The 21,663-nt window shown below is 39.2% G+C and overlaps 2 protein-coding genes across 3 annotated transcripts; one reads left to right on the top strand and one right to left on the bottom strand.

The window, feature by feature from the left end:
• Window positions 1–6,213: 6,213 nt before the first annotated feature.
• ttc36 (tetratricopeptide repeat domain 36) lies at window positions 6,214–11,881 on the top strand. Of its 2 annotated transcripts, XR_005008056.1 has the most exons (4): window positions 6,214–6,436; window positions 8,173–8,361; window positions 10,768–11,090; window positions 11,147–11,881. XR_005008056.1 is itself a non-coding variant. In XM_036584909.1 (3 exons), the coding sequence occupies exons 1-3, from the start codon at window positions 6,331–6,333 to the stop codon at window positions 11,034–11,036; spliced, it is 564 nt and encodes a 187-aa protein (XP_036440802.1). In that variant the 5' UTR covers window positions 6,214–6,330; the 3' UTR covers window positions 11,037–11,870. The 2 variants fall into 2 exon arrangements, 1 of the variants encoding a protein (XP_036440802.1); XM_036584909.1 differs by having other exon boundaries at window positions 10,768–11,870.
• Window positions 11,882–14,695: 2,814 nt separating this feature from the next.
• LOC118818552 (F-box only protein 40) lies at window positions 14,696–21,244 on the bottom strand. The gene is made up of 4 exons (XM_036585798.1): window positions 21,221–21,244; window positions 20,315–20,340; window positions 18,259–20,148; window positions 14,696–14,914 (listed from the first exon to the last, which is right to left on the bottom strand). The coding sequence occupies exons 2-4, from the start codon at window positions 20,315–20,317 to the stop codon at window positions 14,696–14,698; spliced, it is 2,112 nt and encodes a 703-aa protein (XP_036441691.1). The 5' UTR covers window positions 20,318–20,340; window positions 21,221–21,244.
• Window positions 21,245–21,663: the final 419 nt, after the last annotated feature.

Below are 21,663 nucleotides of genomic sequence, written 5' to 3'. Positions count from 1 at the left end.
ACTCAGCATTTCAGAGAACTGCTGCATTTAGCATAGAATTTGCCAATTTGTCTAAAAAAGTATTACATTTCCTCATCTGAACTCAACTGCTGAAGGGAATAAGTTAATATTGGTTTATCTTCAGGTTGAGTTAATTATGAGAAAAGTGATGAAAGAGTTTTAAAGAGCCGTTGTTATCTATAATGGTTGATATTGAAGTGTTATTGCTCTGATTATGAGAGTTATTCACCTGGGTGGTAAAACTTTTAAGACTTATTGGACAGTGGCACTGTAGCATGCTAATTCTCTGTTCTTGAGGAGCAAAGATCCTTTATTTAATTGTATAATGCAACCATGATTTTTGCCTTGGCTGCATATTAAATGAAGCCTAATGCGTAACACTTTCCTGTTCATAAGGCTGCACGGCCAGTGTTGGGCAGAATATTTTGGCTGAATACTGACTACACGTCCTAAATGTATTCAATCACATATTCCATTAGACTTAGTTGCTCCCACTCCATGTGGAGTATTGGGCAGCTAAGAGTTTCCAATTTGCACTGTCTTGAGCAATGTCTTTTGCTTTATCCCAGTTTATGCTAAGCTTCTGCATTTCCCGTGGCACTGATCTTCTCCATGTGGAACAGGATTGATAAAATGTATTCAGAATACATTTAAAATACATTTAGAATACATAATGACAAAGCACATGGTAAAAACCTTTTTTATTTAAAAACTATTTTTATTGAATTCACTCTGTTTAATTTTGTTAGAATGTTTCATGAAAAATTCACTTATTTTATCAAAATTATAAAAAAATTCAACATAATTTTGGCTTTCATTGTGTACTTCAGTTCACTGATCCTCTGATAATCTCACTGCCGTCTCATTAACTAAACAAACAATCTTGCAAATTTGACTATATAGTGGGCAGCTATGTGATATTCAGTTTATGACATGTGACGTCACAAAATTCTTGCATGACTTCAGTACAACACCAGTACTAAGCTTACCACTCAGTAGTGAACATGTCCACTACTGTGTAGACTGTTCAATTTAATCATCCCTCAAAAGATTTTAGTAACGCTGAGATTAATAACTGATCACACTGATTTATCAGTCCATTCAGGCTTTAGCAGAGCTCAGTAACACAGATTAGTAACTGATCACATTGATTTATCAGTCTACTCAGGCTTTAGCAGAGCTCAGTAACAGATTAATAACTGATCACATTGATTTATCAGTCCACTCAGGCTTTAGCAGAGCTCAGTAACACTGAGATTAATAACTGATCACATTGATTTATCAGTCTACTCAGGCTTTAGCAGAGCTCAGTAACACTGAGATTAATAACTGATCACATTGATTTATCAGTCTACTCAGGCTTTAGCAGAGCTCAGTAACACAGATTAATAACTGATCACATTGATTTATCAGTCTACTCAGGCTTTAGCAGAGCTCAGTAACGCTGAGATTAATAACTGATCACATTGATTTATCAGTCCACTCAGGCTTTAGCAGAGCTCAGTAACGCTGAGATTAATAACTGATCACATTGATTTATCAGTCCACTCAGGCTTTAGCAGAGCTCAGTAACACTGAGATTAATAACTGATCACATTGATTTATCAGTCTACTCAGGCTTTAGCAGAGCTCAGTAACACTGAGATTAATAACTGATCACATTGATTTATCAGTCTACTCAGACTTTAGCAGAGCTCAGTAACACTGAGATTAATAACTGATCACATTGATTTATCAGTCTACTCAGGCTTTAGCAGAGCTCAGTAACACAGATTAATAACTGATTAACATTGATTTATCAGTCTACTCAGGCTTTAGCAGAGCTCAGTAACACAGATTAATAACTGATCATCACATTGATCTATCAGTCCACTCAGGCTTTAGCAGAGCTCAGTAACACAGATTAATAACTGATTATTACATTGATTTATCAGTCTACTCAGGCTTTAGCAGGAACTTCAGTGTTTATATAGAAGCCACTTTTAAAAGTTCTTCTTTAGAGTATGTCTTTACATGCTGTGGGCTGGTTTTAAAATGCACAATAAATAACCATTGATCGTGTTTCTTTTAAAGATGGTGTACATTTTAGAGTAAAGTTTCAGAGGCATTATTGTTGTATTTGTTGTGACAAAATGTTAAGTCATTCATTTTAAACAAAAAAAAAAATAAAGTATAAAAGTAGAGGATCACTAAAAGCAATAAGCCTAAATTCGAAATCATGTGTTTGAACTCTGACTTTGAACCAATTCAGTAGAACGATCCACACAGACATTTATGGAGGCTTTTTTCAACGTATCGTTTGTCGTGACACCTGCTGAGGAGAAATGATATCAAAATGGACAAAAACAACGTATGACAACTTTTTGTTGTCTTTTGTCTCGCAGCAGGTTTCTTGAATTCTGATGACTCATTAACTTTACAGATTTTATATTATTGGAAAGATGTTGTCATAGTCTGTCTTGATTAGCCATAATCGGACAGCATATTCTATATTATATACAGTTCTGAGATTCATAACCTTGCCAGTGCAGAGCACAACTTTGTAAAGTTTGTGCACAGTCTGCCATGGTAATGGAGAGAAACCGGCCTACTTTGAATAAGTGATTCAATTTAATAGGTGTTACCATGTAAATGTATGCTAATATATGCGTGGGTGGTATGCAGATGTTAGGCACATCAGTGTTGGAAGGGCAGAGGGAGGTGATTCCTGTTCTCTGTTCATTTGTCATCATCAGTGTATCACAAGCCGGCCAGGGAGTTATCCCTGCAACCCTGTGCTCTATGGGTGGAGCAGGGGATTATGGGTAAGACGTATGACGTGTTGGAGAATCAGTCAGGCTTAGTGTTGTAATTCCGTCTTGGTTGAATAATTGCAGTGTATGCCTAACAGTGAAAACAAGGGAAGGATATCTAATCACTAATTGTTTTAAGTCTGTTCCAAGGGTGATATGATTGTACCAGAGAATAATGCTGCATGGAAATGTCAAGGGACATGCTGCCATTGGTGATGTTATTTTCATAGTGAAAGTGTATTTACATGAATACTGGAACATTGTGCTGACTCATTCTTTTTAATTTCTGATTAGTTATCATCATTAGTCATGTGCAGCTAGTGCACGTACATGTAGGATGCAGAATATCAAAAAGCTTGTGTAATTACTGGAATATATCATGCTTTGTTCAGTGTTAGTACTGCTGTTTTAGTGTGTTAGTTTCCTTGCGCCTCTTCATAGCTCTTGTCTGTCCTTGCTTTTTTCTTTTTTATTCTTACCCAGCTTTCTCCCCAGTTTAGTCAGGGCCAGTTCCTACCTGCTAGCTGGGAGGGTGAAGGCTAGCACATGCTAATCTGTCCCACAGTCGTGGGGCAGTCGTGGGCTGGAGGTTAGGGAACCAGCCTTGTGACCTTGAGCAAGACACTTAACCCCCAACTGCTCCCCGGGCGATAGCCGTGGATACGGCTGTCCACCGCTCTGGGTAAGTGTGCTCACTGCCCCCTAGTGTGTGTGTTCACTAGTGTGTATGTGTTGTTTCACTGCACGGATGGGTTAATTGTGGAGGTCTAATTCTGATGTGTTCAGACACAGATCAGGGTTCAGGTTCAAAGATACAATACATATTAGCGATTCGAACTTTGGCGAATTCTTTTGATTCTTATGATTAATAACAGACCTTTAGCCATCAACAGGTCTTTAAGCCATCAACAATGCTACCGATCAAAATATCAATTTTAAAATGTACTGTTCTGGTTCTGTTATCTGATTGGCTGAACCACATTCAAACTCATTGCTAAAGATTTGATATATACACACATGAGCGCACACATCAACTGAATCCCGAATTAATGCACTGAGATATTAAAAGGTGTTCCTTGTATTGATCATGGAATATAGTACTGATAAGCATGTATATAGAGCAAATAATTGTATCAGACATACCGTACATCTTGTTTTACTTTGTTTTCAAATTCTAAAACTATTCAAATATAAATCACTCATTACTAGCCCAAATTTATACAACAGTTAGTTCCGGCCACGCAAGCTGATTGGTTGAAAAGCGTTCTAACCGTGATGTCATTTCGCCATAACATCACGTTTTTTTCACAAACACTGTATCACTCCGCTGAGACGCTGTTGCTAAGCAAGACTTTGACAGCTGTAGGAGACGCTCAAGCCATTTGAATGTTTTTTACTTCTTACTTTGCCACAAACAGAAAATGGACACTTTTAAGATCACATTTGACCGACAGCCGATTTGGTCAGACTCTGAAGATGAGACTACACTAAATTCCCAAACTGTCATCACCACTGAGCAGCTTTTCAGTCGGCAGCTGTGACTGAAGAACAGCTACACAACCTGGAATCAGCCAGAAATGAACCCAATACCATTTGCCAAACTAAATGGGCTGTAAGATGCTTTACAGACTGGCTGGAACAAAACAACATTAATACTGATCTGGCAAAAATGACAAAACTGAGCTAAACTTGATATTTTGGCAGTTTTATGGCTCAGACTGTACTTCAAAAGGCGAGGCTTACAGCAGACTGTGCAGTGAGTGGGCGGAGTTTGTTACTCTGACGTAGCAACAAGCTGCTTGTTAAGGAACTATAATTTGGTGAAGGAACTGCGAACATTAAAACAGTTTATTAATTTATTACTTTATTTATTTAACTGTTGTATAAAAGCAATAGAACACTCGAGGAGTGTGTTATCGCCAATAACATCACGGCTGTGATGATCTACGGTGACCAAATCACAGCCGTGATGTTATTTCGTGATAACACACAACCTTTCGTCTTCTATTGCTTAATAAAACAGACATTAATGCCAAGAGACTAGCTTTGGCTCAGTGTACCTAGCTCTTGGAAGCCATCACATTTTTAGCAGCGCTACCTAGCAAAATTAAAGCTATTGTGCCCTTAGTGTGTACAATTTCAAAAACTTAAGTTACTTAACTTGAATGATAAACTTGTTTGTTTGAGTAGGAACTGTTTATGGGAAATTAAGTACAATTAAGTAAAAGTTTTTTAACTATTAAACAGTTGATTATTTCTCAGTTAAGAGTTAATTGGTTAATCATGCACATGCCTAATATTGATCCCCTCACTCGTGGTCTTAATGAGTACTTGTGCGCCTCCAATACATTAAAAAAAAAATAAAAAGGTCAAGCAAAAGTACAAATAACAAGCACGGAGGACTTTGGGACAGGCTGAGCGAGGCCAGGTAAGTTCTCTTGAACTCTCAGCCATGGATGGCTGTGGATCTTATTTATTTCTAGCAATATAAAATATTTTCTTGTTGGGAAAGTCAAATATTAATCACATTTTCCCTCTCAGCTTTTTTTTGTTTTGTTTTGCTGTTCTTGTTCTCGTTCTCCTTGTCTTCTCTAGCTCTGCCCTTTTGCCACAACCTTCACCTGTGTATAGTTTGTAGGTGTTTCTAGTCTTGCCTTGTTTATAAGGAGCCCTTTGTTTCAGTCTTGCGTTGTCTGTGCGTCAACTATAATGTGGTTTGCTTTTATTTGTTTGTTTTGCTTCAAGTTTTTGTACTTTTGGAACAAACTTATTCTTGTGTTTTCATGCTGCTACCATTGCCTCCCACCTGGGACAGAATTCATTTTTTGTTTAAATGCCCATCTCTACTGGTTGACATTGAGAAATGAGTCTGTTGTGTGCCCTCTGCAGAGTGGCGTTCACTTGCCTTGCTCACTTTCGTAGGTAGAAGAGTCAATCGGAGAATGAAATCTCTTATTGCCAACACTTGTTCACCATGCTTGGCCAAAACAATGCTGTCAAATGCCATCTAGAACCAATGGTGTGGGACCCACCACAAAACTACAGCAACAGAGGCTCGACTGCCAATAGTTGGCTTGGTAGGTGATGAAAGTGAAACACATGCTTTAAATCTACCATCTCTCCACACCATTCACACTTGTATTCAGAAATAAATTAACTAAACAAAGCACATCAAACTTCAGTCTATAGACCTATTGTTTGTGGTTTACAGAAAAATGTAGTAAAATGTATAAATCTTTTGCACAGTTCACATACAGATTGAATATCCTATTTGCTGTAAGGCATATTGGCTTAGTTGGGTGAAAACTGCAGAAATTGTAGCCCAATGTGTCTGTAGTTTGTGGCTTTGAAGCACTAATCAAATACAGATGATCTCAAAGTCCTCCAGCTTCCACCCCCTGCTCTGATTGGTTACCGTGGAGTTCTGGAAGACATTAGGAAGAGAACACCCCTTTTCCTGCATATGGGACATCATACAGTACTTTTTAACACATGTTCATTTGAATAGGTAGCCCCTCAAAGTCCACTCAGCTCCAGCATGGCTTCAGCACATGATAAAGCAGTTCTACAGGCCATCTTCAACCCTACCACCCCTTTTGGAGATGTTCCTGGTTTGAACCAAGAGGAAGAGCTCACAGATGATGGTACGTTCAGTTTTTATATTAAAGGAATTCTGTATGATTTTAAACCTGATCTCTGTCCACCAAATCTGTAGCATATGGTTGATTTTCACTGACAATAATGTTGATGCAGAACAGGGAACAGAAAACTATGGTTCTAGACAGACTTATAATATCAATGGGCAGTTGCCAAAATTGTAAACTAGGAAATGTCAAAATTATTGGTCAAGGTAAGGACTGTATGCTACAGATGTGGGGATTATGGTAAACAGTGCTGGAGTTTTCTTTTAATAACCTCTTAAACTGCAGGGGCTAACACTTCAATATTTCACTGTAATAACTAAATAACTTACACATCAGTTTCATAGTAGAAACTGATTCATTCATAGCAGTTACTGCATGATCTTAGAGGTTCATATCTACATTTTTCTTGCATTTTTTTTTTACCAATTTTATTTACCAAAAATTAATTAAATAATTTTACATTTTTTTGGCCAATCTCTCTTTTCCCCTTAGAATTAAACAGGCTGTTACGGTACCTATAAAACTGATGCAAGTTACCTCTGCTCTGATTGGCTGCCTTGTATTCAGACAGGAGTCCAGACTGAAACTCTCCTTATAACTTCAACATGTATGGGCTGTAGGCTGAATAGGCAGGATACATGTAAATGTGTTTTTTTTTGTTTTTATAAAAATAATTCAAAATGGGCTGTTTTGTAGCTTAGTTTATATATATATATATATATATATATATATATATATATATATGTAAATAACAGTGGAAATAACAGTGTTTGAATTCTATCTATCTATATTCTATCTATTCTATCAAATTCTTTATTAAAAAATAAAGCAAACAAAATGAAATTTTCCATGATAGAAGCCTTTTAAGTGTTGAAATGTGGAAAACCACATTTCTAAACAGTACTGGCCACTGTCCAGTCCTATTAGTTCACAAACTGAAAAAATAAGATGCTAAAACAGCCCATTGGGAATTTCTGGGATATCATAGAATAAAGTGCATTTACATATATCCACCTATTCAGCCGACAGCAGCTTAGCTCAGCCCATTCAAGCTAAAGTTATAGGAGTGTTTCAGCCCACAAAGATATTATTTACATATATATACGATGATATTTACATATATCAGTCTTAAAGGCTCAGTAACGAAAAAGGCCTGTTTGGTTCAAAGTGATAAAGAGATGTCAGAACATGGTCGTGTAAAGAGGAATTACATAAAAACACACACACATTATAAGTGGAACACAAGAAAAAAGCTAAAATAAAGGACAAGTAGGAGTTAAACCCAGTCTTCTTCATTGCCGCATGTTGAGTCTGCCCTCGCATCGAAATATGTTCACCTATGAATTATTTAACAACATTTTGCTAAACTTATGTATGATACTTTATGCTTTATGAAGGTGAGATTTCATATATTCAGTTGTAGAGAAAGCTGACAGCATTCGTGTCAGGGTCTAGCACCAAAGAATGAAGTTAGATGAGCTCCACTGTGAATATTTTGACAGTTTCCTGAGATATGATGAGGTTCTGTGGAAAACAACAGCGGCAGAGCCGCTCTATAATGTGTCTGTATAATGACTGTGGGGGCCGCATCTCCCCTGACAGGATGTGCATGTATTAAATGAATTCAAAATAGATCCGCTATGAGTATTAAGTACTCATAACAATGCGAGGTACAACGGCTTTACAAATCCCTCAGTTTATCTGTCTGCGCCATGTTGCTCGCTCAATCTCTCCAGACAGTTCCTTCGACCCGGTTCTGCTGAAGCAGGTGAAGGATCTGGAGCTGAAGGGTGTTTCTGCCGCCGAGGCTGGAGACGTGAAGAGAGCACTGCATCATTTTAACCAGGCCATTCAGACACTGCCCTCGAGAGCTTCGGCCTACAACAACCGAGCTCAGGCCAAGCGCCTACAGGGAGACACTAAAGGTAGGCCGCTTAAGTAGTTGTCACCTGAATCTTCTCTCGTACAGGAGCAGTACGGGGGTGGGTTGGCACAGTTTTCGTACTCTGTCATATTTCCCCAGTGCACCATATGTTAGGACCCATTTCTGAGCAAATAAAAACTTAATCTCAGAAAAAAACACAAACACACTGAATGTCACAGTGTAGTTGCCAAAGGTAGGTCAGTGCAGATTGAACTCATACTGTGTACTTGTGCCAATGCAATTACAATTAAAAACAAAGCCAAAAACATTCAAAGGCATATCTGCCCACTTTTAAAAAGATCACTAAAAATATCATTTTTAAATACAACACTTATGATCACAATGAGTCACTTTGTCACCAGCTGTGAGCTGTAAATATTTTTTTTTAACATGCCTTTAAACAATAATGCTTTTTTGGCACATCTGGGGGTCCTAAGCTTGGCCCTAAGGCCAAAGGCCCTACTTTCCTACCCCTTCCCATCCCAAATAACCGAGCTCAGGCCAAACGCCTACTGTGCAGAAGCTACAGACCACCTTTCTTTTGTACCCAAAATGGATGTTAAGTATAAATTATTAATTTTTCATCATCAGGAAAAAGGCAGAAAACTTTCTGTTGCTGTCCAAAGAAAAACATGAGTCTCCATTTTTGTCACATTTTAGTTTCCTACAGATTCTACAGAATCACTTGGACTAAAACCTCTTTACATTGAACGTTAAGAACATTTTTGTCTTTTTTGGGGGAGGGGGGAGGTTTTCCTTTGGACAGTGATGGTGAAAATTGCACAGAAGCCTCAAAAACTAAATAACATTATTTTCAGCATTCAGTGTGTCCACACTTTGCCTTTATTACAGCTTCCATTCTTTAAAGAGACTCACTTTCAGTTTCTCAAAGAAATTTGCAGTGGCATTTAGAATTTGGTGGCATTTTCTGCATCTCATGATCAAAGTAATCTCAAAGGTATTCAATGCTGTTGAGGTCTGGACTCTGGGGCGGTCAGTCCATTGTTCTGAGAGCACCAGCAGCTTCTTTGTTTCATCTGCAAATTCTTCTTTTTTTGTCTGTTTCCTTTTCTCAGCAGCAGCTTTTTGACAGCTACACATCCTTTCAGACCCCCAGCACAGTTTGACCTCCAGTTTTGAAAAGTCTTGTTTTTACAGAAAATCTCCTGAAAAATGAATAGCTTGTTCTTAATGGCAGTTTCAACTAGAAATTAAACTTACACTGTGTAGGATTTGGGGATTTAGAGACCTCTCTGGTTGAAATCTGTAATTGCACACAAAGGGTAGAAACACATTTTGTAATGTAGGTTGTGCTTCAAGACTCCTTCCCCGAGTGGATGAATCAGATTTTTGTGAGCACATTGAAAGATGATTCAAGAAGAACTTTAGAAGGATGATTCAAGAAGAACTCAAGAAGGATGTGTCCTTTGAGAATATGAGTCAATCATCTGCCAGTGTCATCATGTATTCATTAGTATAATATTGATTTTTTACTTCAGACGTAAACATCGAGTCAGGCCTTCTTTTCGAGCCTGTGTGTGTGACAGTGATACATAAAGAGGTATGGCATGGTCTGAAAAACTGTATTTTCATACATCTACTGTATTTACTCTCACACTGAGTAAATATAGTAGGTGAGTATTATTCCTCCATGTAATAAACCTGATGAAATGAATTACTTGCTGTGGTGGCCACACTAAGCTAAATAAATAAATAAATAAATAAAAAAAAAGAGAATGTCCCAATAAATGTTTAGTGTTCTTAAAAAGACTTTAGTATGAAATATTACATCAACGTTATAAATATTGTATACATGCAACAGTGAACATGTGGGATAATGTTTGACACTTTATTTGAAGGTTCTCACAGACATCATTAAACATTCGAAACACAAAAGTATTGCTCATACATCCTGCTTTATCTGCATGCATTACAACTTTGAGAAACTTTAAGTGATGGATTAGTGAAAAAAAAGTCAGAAATAGGGACAAAACTGAGGAAAAAAGTTTTCATTTGGCTGCTGTTGCTGTTTATAGCTATGTAACACACTTTTGTCCAATTTCAAAGAGAACAGTATGTCATACAGTGTTATAAACAACATATGCAAGTTTATTAGCATTTACATTTTTAAATGCACAACACAAGCTGAAACAAGAAATGTGAAATTGCTAACATTTGGCTATAAGCTTCTAGTACTTGTTAGCTGCATTTGCATTTAGTGCAAATTTCAGACACCAAATCTGTCTCGGCTGATTCCGTTTGAGTTGAAAACTGCTTTGACCTATTGTTAGTAGTGCTAAGTCATAAAGTTACATTCATATAAATTAGCAGACACAAGCGAAGGGAGTCTACAGCACTCTTAAGCACAGCTCAGGCTTGATTTTTTTTTTCTTGTGGTCTGCCTCAGGTGCGATCGAAGATTTGGAGCAGGCCATCTCCCTGAGCAAGGACAAAGGACGCTCAGCCTGCCAGGCACATGTCCAGCGCGGCCTTCTGCTCAGGCTGGCACGCAGAGACGAGGAGGCCAGGGCTGACTTCGAGCGAGCCGCTGCGCTGGGCAGTGAGTTCGCCCGACAACAGGCTATTATTCTGAACCCTTACGCTGCACTGTGCAACCGCATGCTCTCCGAAGTCATCGGCAAACTACGCAACCCAGAAGTGCCGGAGATGCAGTAGAGACAGAGCAACACACTGTGCACTGTATTACATACATTTATACATGCTGTATACATAAACATGCATTTAAATGGATAGACAAATAAAATATATTTGCTATCTTTTACACTACAAGGGCCTGTGATGAGCTTACCCTTCCTTATTTGCATCATTACATAATTTACATATTAATTTACTGAACAATTCATCTAAGGATTACTATCTAGATCATAAGCAGTTTAAGTGGTTAGCCACTGTGCATTCACAGTGATACATATATAAATTAAATCTATGGTGGTCCTATATGAGCAGTTCACCCTGAATTTATTAAAAGGTTGTGTGTATCTAAGAACAAAGTACATGGGGTAAGACCATTGAAAATATTCCTATTCCTAAATATTCTACATTTGGTTGCATTACTGTTTATCCGGCATGACTCAGTGAATTTGACAGTTGTACTGCTTGTGTTAGCCACTAGAGGTCACCAAAACAGTGCATTTTTGCAGTAGCCTGGAAACTACACTCACTATCTACTATAGAACACCCAGAAACTCTGACCTTGTACTGCCACCCAGTGGCCACTTTATGAAGTCCCTCTCAGGCAGTGCATTCATGTTTTAGGTAGGCCTGCCATATTTAGAGGGGTACAATTGGTGTACAGTTACAGACTGACCCCAGGACTATTGTTGACCAGATATTATCTGAACCATTCTCAGCACAGCTGTGACACTGACATGGTAGTAGGTGTCACACTCAGGGTCGGAATGGGAGGTTAGAACAGTTCAACTAGTTTGTCTGTCTGTATTGACTGCAGTGTATGAAAGCTGTTATATAAACTTGCCTTGCCTGGCCGTCTGTCTGTCTAATTATCTGTCTATTGCATGCAATTTCTTGGATTACTGAAGGATTCTTAAGTGAAATGCTATATTTATTACATAAAAATTACAGACTAGTATTAGAGACAGTTCCAACAGCAGTGTATACTGCATTCTGTTACCACTCCAGTGGACCCCACTGTGTAAATGTTCAGCTGTTTATCCTGGTTATGATGTGTAAATAGAATCAGTCTTTGGATTTAAATCAACATACTGCCAAAAACATAAATTGGGCCTTCATAAATTGCATGAAAAAAAGGAGAACATCAAAAATGGGGAAGACACTCAGGTTTTAGAGGTAAATGTGGGTTATCAAGATATTTTGGATCTGTTAAAGAAAAATTCCCACTGCATCATTCAGTGGGCGAGATGTCGCTAAACAAAATCATTTAGAGTGCTTTGTTATGAACTGGTTCACTGTAGACTTGTATTTACAGTGGTGGTGATAGCAACCAGGGGTCACAGTGTCTACAACACAAATAAAGCCATTTTATTTACTATCCAAAACCATCAGTAACTCTACCCGAGCCTTATGAGTGTTTTATTCATTACCATCAACATTAAATATAGTGGTAAATCTAGAAATATTAGTTTTCTTTGGAGACTATTTTGCCTCATAACACCCTGAATGTATCTCCACACCAGGAATGAGCTTACAAAAATACATTTTAGGCAAAAAGCTTATCTGAAAACTATTATAAAACAGTGTCTCAGGACATCAGGCAGTGAATTTGTGACCATTTAAAGGAATAACTTTCTGTGAGGGAGCTTTTAGAGGTGGACGTCTGGTTCCCATCACCACCACTGTGAACAATTCGGACACTCAAGTTTCCCTAGAATGGAGTGTTTCACACCAAACCACTCTGAACGACTCGGTTTACATCCTAACCATTTTTTTTACATTTCTAGAATTCTCTTTAAATCAAAAGGAAGCATAAGCTATTGTAGCTGCAGTAATCATATGGAAATGATGCAACTATTTTGTCTGAAAAAAACCCAATGTCCTACTGCAACTGTTTACAATAGTGCAGCATGCCATCTGTTTCTGTATTAAGATATCACGTCTTCTTGACCACTGATATTAACAGGTAGAGTAGAAAGTGGTCCAGTCTCCAGTATGTATGGTAAGGACACTCAGTGGCCTCTTTAGTCTTTAGGTCTGTGTGCAAATTGAATTATCTGTAGCTGCTTAGACGATTATATTTGTGGAGATTTTAGTGGCTTGTGAATAATATATTTGTCCTATTCTAGTTAAAAACAGTTAGTTATAGTTTTGTTTCAATAGCCAATATGCGGTGTTTTAGAGAAGCAACAAGCATTACAGTTTAGACCAGTTGCACACAGTATAGTGATATGCATTCATGTTGCTTATATTCATACTCACAATTTGTTACATGGTAGAAATGACAGCATTGTGTAAGATGGAATTGTCAAGCTACAGCAGAAGAGGGTGATTATGAAAGTTTTTAATGTTTTAATACTGTAATAGGTTTTGCTAAGGAGGTGAGGTGAGCCAATGGGCCTGTGCATGAATTTTTTAGTGGGGACCCAAATTACTACTAGCACTCCTGTCCTCTACCTTTAAAGAGGATATATGCAGTGACCGTACCTTTAACTCAGCCTTCGTTATGTTCAACGTTGTTCAGATTTTGTTAAAATGAAGGAAAATGGCTACCCATGGCTTGGTTTGAGCATTTTGTAGGGCAACCTGTCTGCAGCTTTGCTAACTGTAGGAGAGATAACTACAGTAGCTATATAAGCTAACTTTAGCAGACATAGTTCCAGCGCCTTCCAAAGTCCAGTACTAGGACAAGTCATCCACATTCCAAAAATATACAGACAAGAGCAATTCTGTGGTCAGAAGAAGGCCAATGCTGGGGTGCTGAAATCAAGTCCAGCACACTTTGGTAATATTGCAGTGCAAACACTCCAGATTTAACTTCACAATTACATACAAGGTTTACTTGCAGGGAAGTCACTGAGTTGTGCTGGAATTTGGCCTTCAGTTCTTCAGCCCTGGACTAGGTATGATTTATGCAAACAGTGTGGCAACAAATGGGCTATAGTCTCTAACTGTACACCAGCAAGGTAAACCTAGAGGATAAAGGTTTCCAATAAAGTGGCCAATGTTTGTCTATTGCTTCAGAACCAAAGCAGTAAAAAGCAGTTATTATAGCACATCAGATACACCAATCGGGCATAACATATTTGTTTCTATGCTCATTGTCCATTTTATCAGCTCCACTTACTATATAGGTGCACTTTGTAGTTCTACAGTTACAGACTGTAGTCCATCTGTTTCTCTGCAGACCCTCACAGAGCAGGTACTATTTGGGTGGTGGGTCAGTCTCAGCACTGCAGAAACACTGACGTGGTGGTGTGTTAGTGTGTGTTGTGCTGGTCTGAGTGGATCAGACACAGCAGTGCTGCTGGAGTTTTAAACACTGTGTCCACTCACTGTCCACTCTATTAGACACTCCTACCTTGTCAGTCCACCTTGTAGATGTAAAGTCAGAGATGATAGCTCATCTGCTGCTGCACACCCAAATAGTACCTGCTCTGTGAGGGTCCATGGGGGTCCTGACCACTGAAGAACAGGGTAAAAGCAGAGAAACAGATGGACTACACTCGGAGGTGGTCATAATGTTATGCCTAATCCGTGTATGTACTCAAATCATAATTACAAAAAAAAAAGTATTTTCAAATAGAAGACTTCTAAAACATTCATTAATACTTACTCACCAAATACTCATGTTTACCAAATATGTTGGTGACGTTCCATAAAACAGCATCCATTCGCTGCAATCAGTTTCCATGTCCTTTACCAGTGTTAAGGAACTGGCTGACCAGGCTGTGGGATTGCTCTGGTCTTTCTGTGACCTCACTTATGCTGGCTAAAGCCACAGGCTCACTCCTGCTCTCAGTCTGGTAATAAGGGCAGACCTTCAGGTGTTCAGCCATAGAGGGCACGTCATCAAAGATCCATTTGTCCACTGGGGAGAACAGGCTGCTGAACTCCCACACCTGCAGGACAAGGTGGCAGGACAAGGCAGCGGTCACTATCAAGAGATTCCACTGGCATGTTACTAGGAACTCTTGCAAGGATGGCTATGGCAACTCATAAATAAAACTTTTCTAATTTTTTTGTGTACACAAGCTGGGCTTGTTGCCTCCAGCCACCATGGCTGCCATGGTCTACTACGACAAATACACCAGTCTGAAAATGTGAGTTTTAGGTGGTTTAATTTCATGTTTTAATTGAATGTTGTAATGCTCTGTTATGCAATATTCTAGAGTGCAGGATTATATCACTAAGCCTTATTGGTTTAACAGTATTCAAAATGTTTCAGTCATCAGTGTTCCTTCACTACAATACCCAGCATGCATTATGCAAATACATCATACAACTACTGGGAATCCCTGTGGTGTCATCCAGTCATTACTACTAGCCTAGCCACTGTCCTATACGCTAATAAATGCAGCTAATCTGGCATTAGTGTAATAAATTGTAAAGAAAACCGTGATCCTGTCTCTAGTAGATGTTACAGATACATTTAACCCTTTCCTGCCCGAAAAACAAGTCAAACTGAGGTAAAATATCTAAAATGTCATTTACCCTGCTACCTACTTTAGCTTTTAGCATGTTGTCCTCCTCATCTGATGAGTTATTTTGGACATTTCAGTAATCCACTCTCTCCATTGTAATGATCTGAAGACAGCTATAGTTATATGGCTGCAATAAAAATATTCAAAAACATCAGCTATATGCCTTCTTTCTGCATTTGCCAGCTTAAAAAAATAAATAAATAAAAAAATTGCCCACTCTGAAGCAGCTTTAATTCTTCAAAAAATTCAAGATGCATCTCTAAATATGGATTTGCCTAGAACTTAAACCAGAAAATCCTATTCTAGAGATTACTGTCGCACCTCTACAACACACATGCATCCTCACAACAGATGTAGCGATGTTGACCTATTTCATTTTGGCCCAGGTGTCCTTTTAATAAACACTAGATTATGATATTCTTTCAAATACTAAGCTTATTTTTTAGACACTGGCTATTAATTCTCATTTTTCTATTTTTCTTGATTTCTCTTATAATGCTTACCTATTTCTAGTCATCCCTAAGAGTCAATGCTTAAAGTTCCTACCATCACACGACGTTTTAATGTTTCTATTCTTCTGTCCCTCGGATAATCATGCGGAAGCCAAATCTACCATGGCATTATTTAGCTGTATTTATTTTCAGTAAAGCCATGGGCATATTCTCTGGAGTGATATCACTGACCAACACTCTGGCCCAGGCTCAATCACAGGACAATAAAAGCAATCCTCTGCCATGTACTGGAATCGATCTGTTTTGAGTATTTGTTTAAACAACGAGATCGCTGACTGGCCTCTAATCAGGGAATTTGAGAGAGACAAGCTGAAGATACAGTGTGTGGCTATCTGGTGCAGTCCTGAATGACCAACGCAATATGCCCTCTCTATGGTACTCTGACCTAGATAGCTCTGAGATCAGACAGCAGAACCCAGTCATTTTTAGAATGCTTATCATAAACAAAACACAGCAATAGACATTGCTGAGGCTAAAAATAAGACAAGACAGAGCTGGAAACTATGGAATGCATGTACGTACATTGCTTTAGCAGATCACATGATGTAACTTGGCTCAAAGTTTGGTACAGTTTAAAACAAACAAACAAAAAAAAACAAGTTGTGTATTTGCCTGAATATGGATTTTTCTCAAGGTATTGTTGAAGTAAATCACATTGTTTAATGATGATTATTAGCCAACTTTCTGACTTGGTCATTATTTTGACTCAGTAAGTCAAATTCTTGTGAAAATACGTAAATATTTTGGTCTAATGAGTGAACCTGACAGTTTTTTCTCCCTGGCAGAAATGGGCTTTAATGCAAAAAAGCATGTGAGCCAAACAAGTTGATGTTGCATTGGTCATATGTCATTTAATAAATGTTAATTACAAAGTTGACTGTCCATTTGAATAGACATTCTTTGTAGGTAACCTGCTAAAGTGGCCACCCCCCACCAGTGTGAAGTGTCAGTAGAACTACTGCCACTAATTTGCAATTCTATTAGTAAATCTGCCCACAGGGGGTACCATGAGTGGTGAGCCTTGTACTTTAATGCTACAGTGTCTACGGTCCAGATGCACAGATTTAGTTTTGTGGGTTAACCCTCTCAGGTCGATGATGTTGTATGCAACATCAAAGGCTGTCATAGCCAAAAGAATAAATCTCGTGAACTGCATGCTTAAGACATACTTTCATTTTGTCCAGAATAGTAGTGTTGTTTTAGCGATTAGTCAGGAACACAGGCTCCGATTGGTCAACAGACTCGACCCAGGGCATCAGTGGATGGCTAACAGCCCTGCTAACAACAATAACTCTTTAACCTGGAGAAACATAATTATACAACAGTTAGTTCCGGCCACGCAAGCTGATTGGTTGAGACGTGTTCTAACTGTGCTGTTATTTCGCCACATCATGGGTTTTTCACAAACACTGTATCACTCCGCTGAGACGCCGTTGCTAAGCAACGAATCTGATAGCTGTAGGAGACGCTCAGCCATTTGAACGTTTTTACTTTTACTTTTTTTACTTACTTTGCCGCAAACAGAAAATGGACACTTTTAAGATCACATTTGACCGACAGCCGATTTGGTCAGACTCTGAAGATGAGACGGCACTAAATTCCCAAATTGTCATCACCACTGAGCAGTGACAGTTTGGGAATTTAGTGTAAGGAGCTGGAGAACGAACTGCCGGCTGTGCAGTGAGTGAACGGAGTTTGTTACTCTGATGTATCATCAAGCTGCTTCTTGAGGAACTATAATTTGGTGAAGGAACTGCTAACATTAAAACATTAAATGCCATGTTAACTGGCTAAATTTATTAATTTCTTACTTTGTTTATTTAACTGTTGTATAAAAGCAATAGAACACTCAAGGTCGTGCGTTATCGCGTATAACATCACGGCTGTTATTTTGTGATAACACACTCCCTCTCATGTTCTACTGCTTAAATAATCACAGAATACATTCTTGGTTGGATTAGTCATTATGGATTTATTTCCCTATTTGCCTCCAAAAAGAAAGTACAGTTCAAGGCTGGATTACAAACCTGCTGAAAGCCCTCTTTGAAATGGCAAAAACACCTTGGCCTTCCATGAAAAAAATCCTTTGCTGTTGCAAACAACATGGTTGACCTGAGAGGGTTAAAGCATTTACTCCCATGTTATTCCAGCGGTGCAGCACCCTTCCAATACTTCCCTTTCAGCGTTCTGTTGGATATAAATCATACTGTTGCAGTTGGACCAGACAGGGCGTACAAATTGAGATCTCACCTTTTTCCTTGCCTTCCAGCAGGACCCACCATGCGAGTAAGTCTTCTTCTCCCACTTGAGAGACACCATTCCTTTCTGTTGTAGTAAAGTACCACATACTTCCCTCATCAACGTTGAGACCTGGGACAGTTGGCATATGGACATACTATCCAAGAACCCTGCAATGTGCTGGAGTATCTCAAAAGGTAGTCGACTGAGTGAATCCAAGTTCCTTGCCCGCTTTCGCTCACTGTTTTCAGTCTTTATGCCCTTGTATAGCGATGCTGCCACCTTTGGCTGGAGGGCAAAAGTTCCAAGATCCTGGTCATAGCTCACCGTGGCCCGGTGCTTGGAAGGACGAAAATGGTTTTGGCTGTAGGTACAGCCCAGGTAAGCCAGTGGGCATCGCTGGATGAACCAGCCTGTAAGACAGGACTGGATGTCTGCGTGCACATTTCGGAAGTGCCAGGGGAACTCGTCTCGCCTGAAGGAGTGGCAGCAGAGGTAAGTAAATGCTGAGCTGGATTTGTTATGTCTCCTTGTGACACATTCTGTCTGAATCTGCACACTGAGGTTTGGGGATTTGTGCTCAGCAATGTCTGCCAGCGTTGTGTCAGGTTTGAATGGAGCCGAGGGGAAGTCATAGGTCTGGGTGCCCAGGTCCACATAGAGGCCATCTGTTCCAACTGTCTCACATATCTGGTGGCCTTTCAGTTCTTTCTCCAGACAGCACAGTAAAGTGGTCTGGACTTCATCTGATTTCGGAAGCTCTTCTACAGACACTCCCAAATCGGACGTGTCTACATTCTGGTGAGCCTTCTTGGCTCCATGTGAGGGATCTTTCAGATGGGTGCGTTTGGCTGTGAAGCTTTTAGGAACATTAAAAGCATGGATCGTCTGCACCTCAATTGGCTCTAGGTTCCCATAAACAAAGTCTTTTTCTTTTGGTGTGCAAGCTGCCAGCTGGCCAAAATTGATTAGCATGCAGCCGTTATGTACCAGGTACATGTTATACTCGGCCACATTGACCTCTCTGCGAAGCCTGTCTAGAACACCATCTTGCCAGGGAGCAAACCCAGTCTTGCTGAGATCTACTGGCGCAACATTATTGGACTCTTGGACATCTTGAGGGCCCTGTATTGCATGTTTGTCAGCAGATGGAGATTGGCCCTCTTTCTTCTTGCTCTGGTCACTTTTGTCCCCCAGGTTTTTCGCTGTTTGTCTGCATCCTTCCATCTCCTTTTTGAACATTCCTTCCCACATGGTGTAGTTCTCCAAACAGGCCACGTCCTTGCTCTTAGCCAGGGCCAGACGCTCTTCCTCTGTCAGTTCCTGCACCTCTTGACCGTCAAGGCCACCTGCAGTTTCATCTATGTGTAATCCTCCAGCCTCCAATCCATCAGAACCTATACCCCCAACTGCTCCAAATGGCTCCTGAATGGTAGGTTCTGTGATCGTTTCAGTCAGCTCAGGAAATAGTGTGTCCATCTTGATAGAGTTGAACAGGAGCTTCTGATCTCTTAGAGCCATCGCTAGATCTAGCTGGTCCAGGCAGTTGGGTTCCTGCATAGCATTCCTGTAGAAGGTGGTGTCTGTCTCAAGGATGGGCCATCGGTTCCACTCCAAGGAACAGCACACCACACTGGCTGGGCACACCTCTAGATGCTGGGCAAGACGGTGCCTGGGCATGGACATAGGGCATCCATAATGGGCATTGAGACAGGGTACCATTGCCTTGGGACAAAGCAGATGGTGCTCATCTTCTTTACATAGGTGGAAGGTGGCCCCGCAGTGCAGACGACATGAAATGACCTCACAGGAAGTGAAGATCTCCACAGGGACTTTACAATGCTGGTTGAAACATTTCTCACAGTGCTTGTGTAGACCTGTACTGGATGTTCCGTTTCTGCCCTGGAGAGTGAAATAAACCATGTAAGCTTACAAGGGCTTTTATAGATATTTATGTTTTTAATATTGTTATATTGTTTTCCCAAAGTTTGAAGACTTGGAGCCTCACAGAGTCTTAGTTTATTGAACGAGTGCTTAGAACAACACAGTGAGGAGGCAAAACTCTTACCATTGCTGTTCCTGTTTCTTGAAGTTCTGATACAAAAAGAAAAACAAAGTCATTACTGAGTTAAAAGTTGTTAAGACATTTTGACTTTGAGTAGACTGTAATACAGTAGCATCAACTAACACAATATATACTGAAATATTCAAAATAGGCTAACATCTCAGTATAGAGGAACATTATAATGCCCTTAAGCTTTATTAAATCTGGTAATTAACTGTTCATTACTACATTATTACAAAAACTATGCCAAAATAAGCATTTTCAGAGCACTTTTAGGTGTCTGTTATACATGACAATCTTTTGCATGTTTATTAATGTTAAGACATCCAGCACTCTGATAATCAACACCATCAAACACCAGATCTTAGTAGATGTCAAGCAGAAATTGTCACTTTAGATTAGGGGGTCAATTTGCCTTTATTTATAGCTAATTGGTGATTTATTAAGCACATTATTCACTCAATACTTAAAGGTTGTGCACAACATTATGTTGAATAAGCCACAAATAAAAGTGTTCTAAAATTGCTTTATACTTAAAAAGGTAATAAGCAGACATTCATTTAGCAGCTACTGGCTTGATGAAGCTTAATAAGTGTATAAAAAAAGCATTATAAAATATCCTCCTATACTGAAGTCTTGACCTGTTCTAAAGATTATTACTCAAATACACTTAGTGAACTTTCTTGACAAGTTTGTTCTACATTAAAATAATAAAAATAAATTCAGTATATATACACACAATCTGTGTCATGCAAACATTGTGTTAAAAGAAAAATGACCACCTTCCTATAAAACAATGTATTACTGGGATGCACATAAAAATGTTACATACATATTCTGCTTAGTACCCAATGCCAAAAACATTTCCCAGAATTCAATTATTAGCTTAATGGTCCAGTTCATACTCACCCTTTGCTGCCCTGCTGGTGTGAGTGTGAGGCTCTGTTGGTATAAATGAGTAATTGTGTGGGTGAGTGCGTATAGCCCCCTGTCCTCTATTTGGCTGTTATAAATAGACAGAGGGCCAGCAGGGCACTGTGTGACTCAGCCTTTGAGAGGTAAGGTCACATTACACGAGCCATAATCATTGTCATTTGTATACTGGGCTAATTGGGGGTCAAGTGTGACCAATATCTGTGGAAGATCTCCTTTACAACAGGGAACAATACACGTTTATCATATTTTCATATTTATAAACATAAGCAAAACAAACATGCATGACATTATGTGGGACGTTATGATAAGCAAAGCATTTAAGGAGATTCTTTTCAAATGTAGGTTCCAGTGTAAAAGGGTCATTCTGCCATCATGGCGGCAAACGGGGTACAAATGTTGACATGTAATTTAAGAAT

Source organism: Colossoma macropomum, unplaced genomic scaffold, assembly GCF_904425465.1.
Source record: "Colossoma macropomum unplaced genomic scaffold, Colossoma_macropomum, whole genome shotgun sequence".
In the NCBI taxonomy this organism is placed as follows: Eukaryota; Metazoa; Chordata; class Actinopteri; order Characiformes; family Serrasalmidae; genus Colossoma; species Colossoma macropomum.
This window is presented reverse-complemented; position numbering and strand designations above follow the sequence as displayed.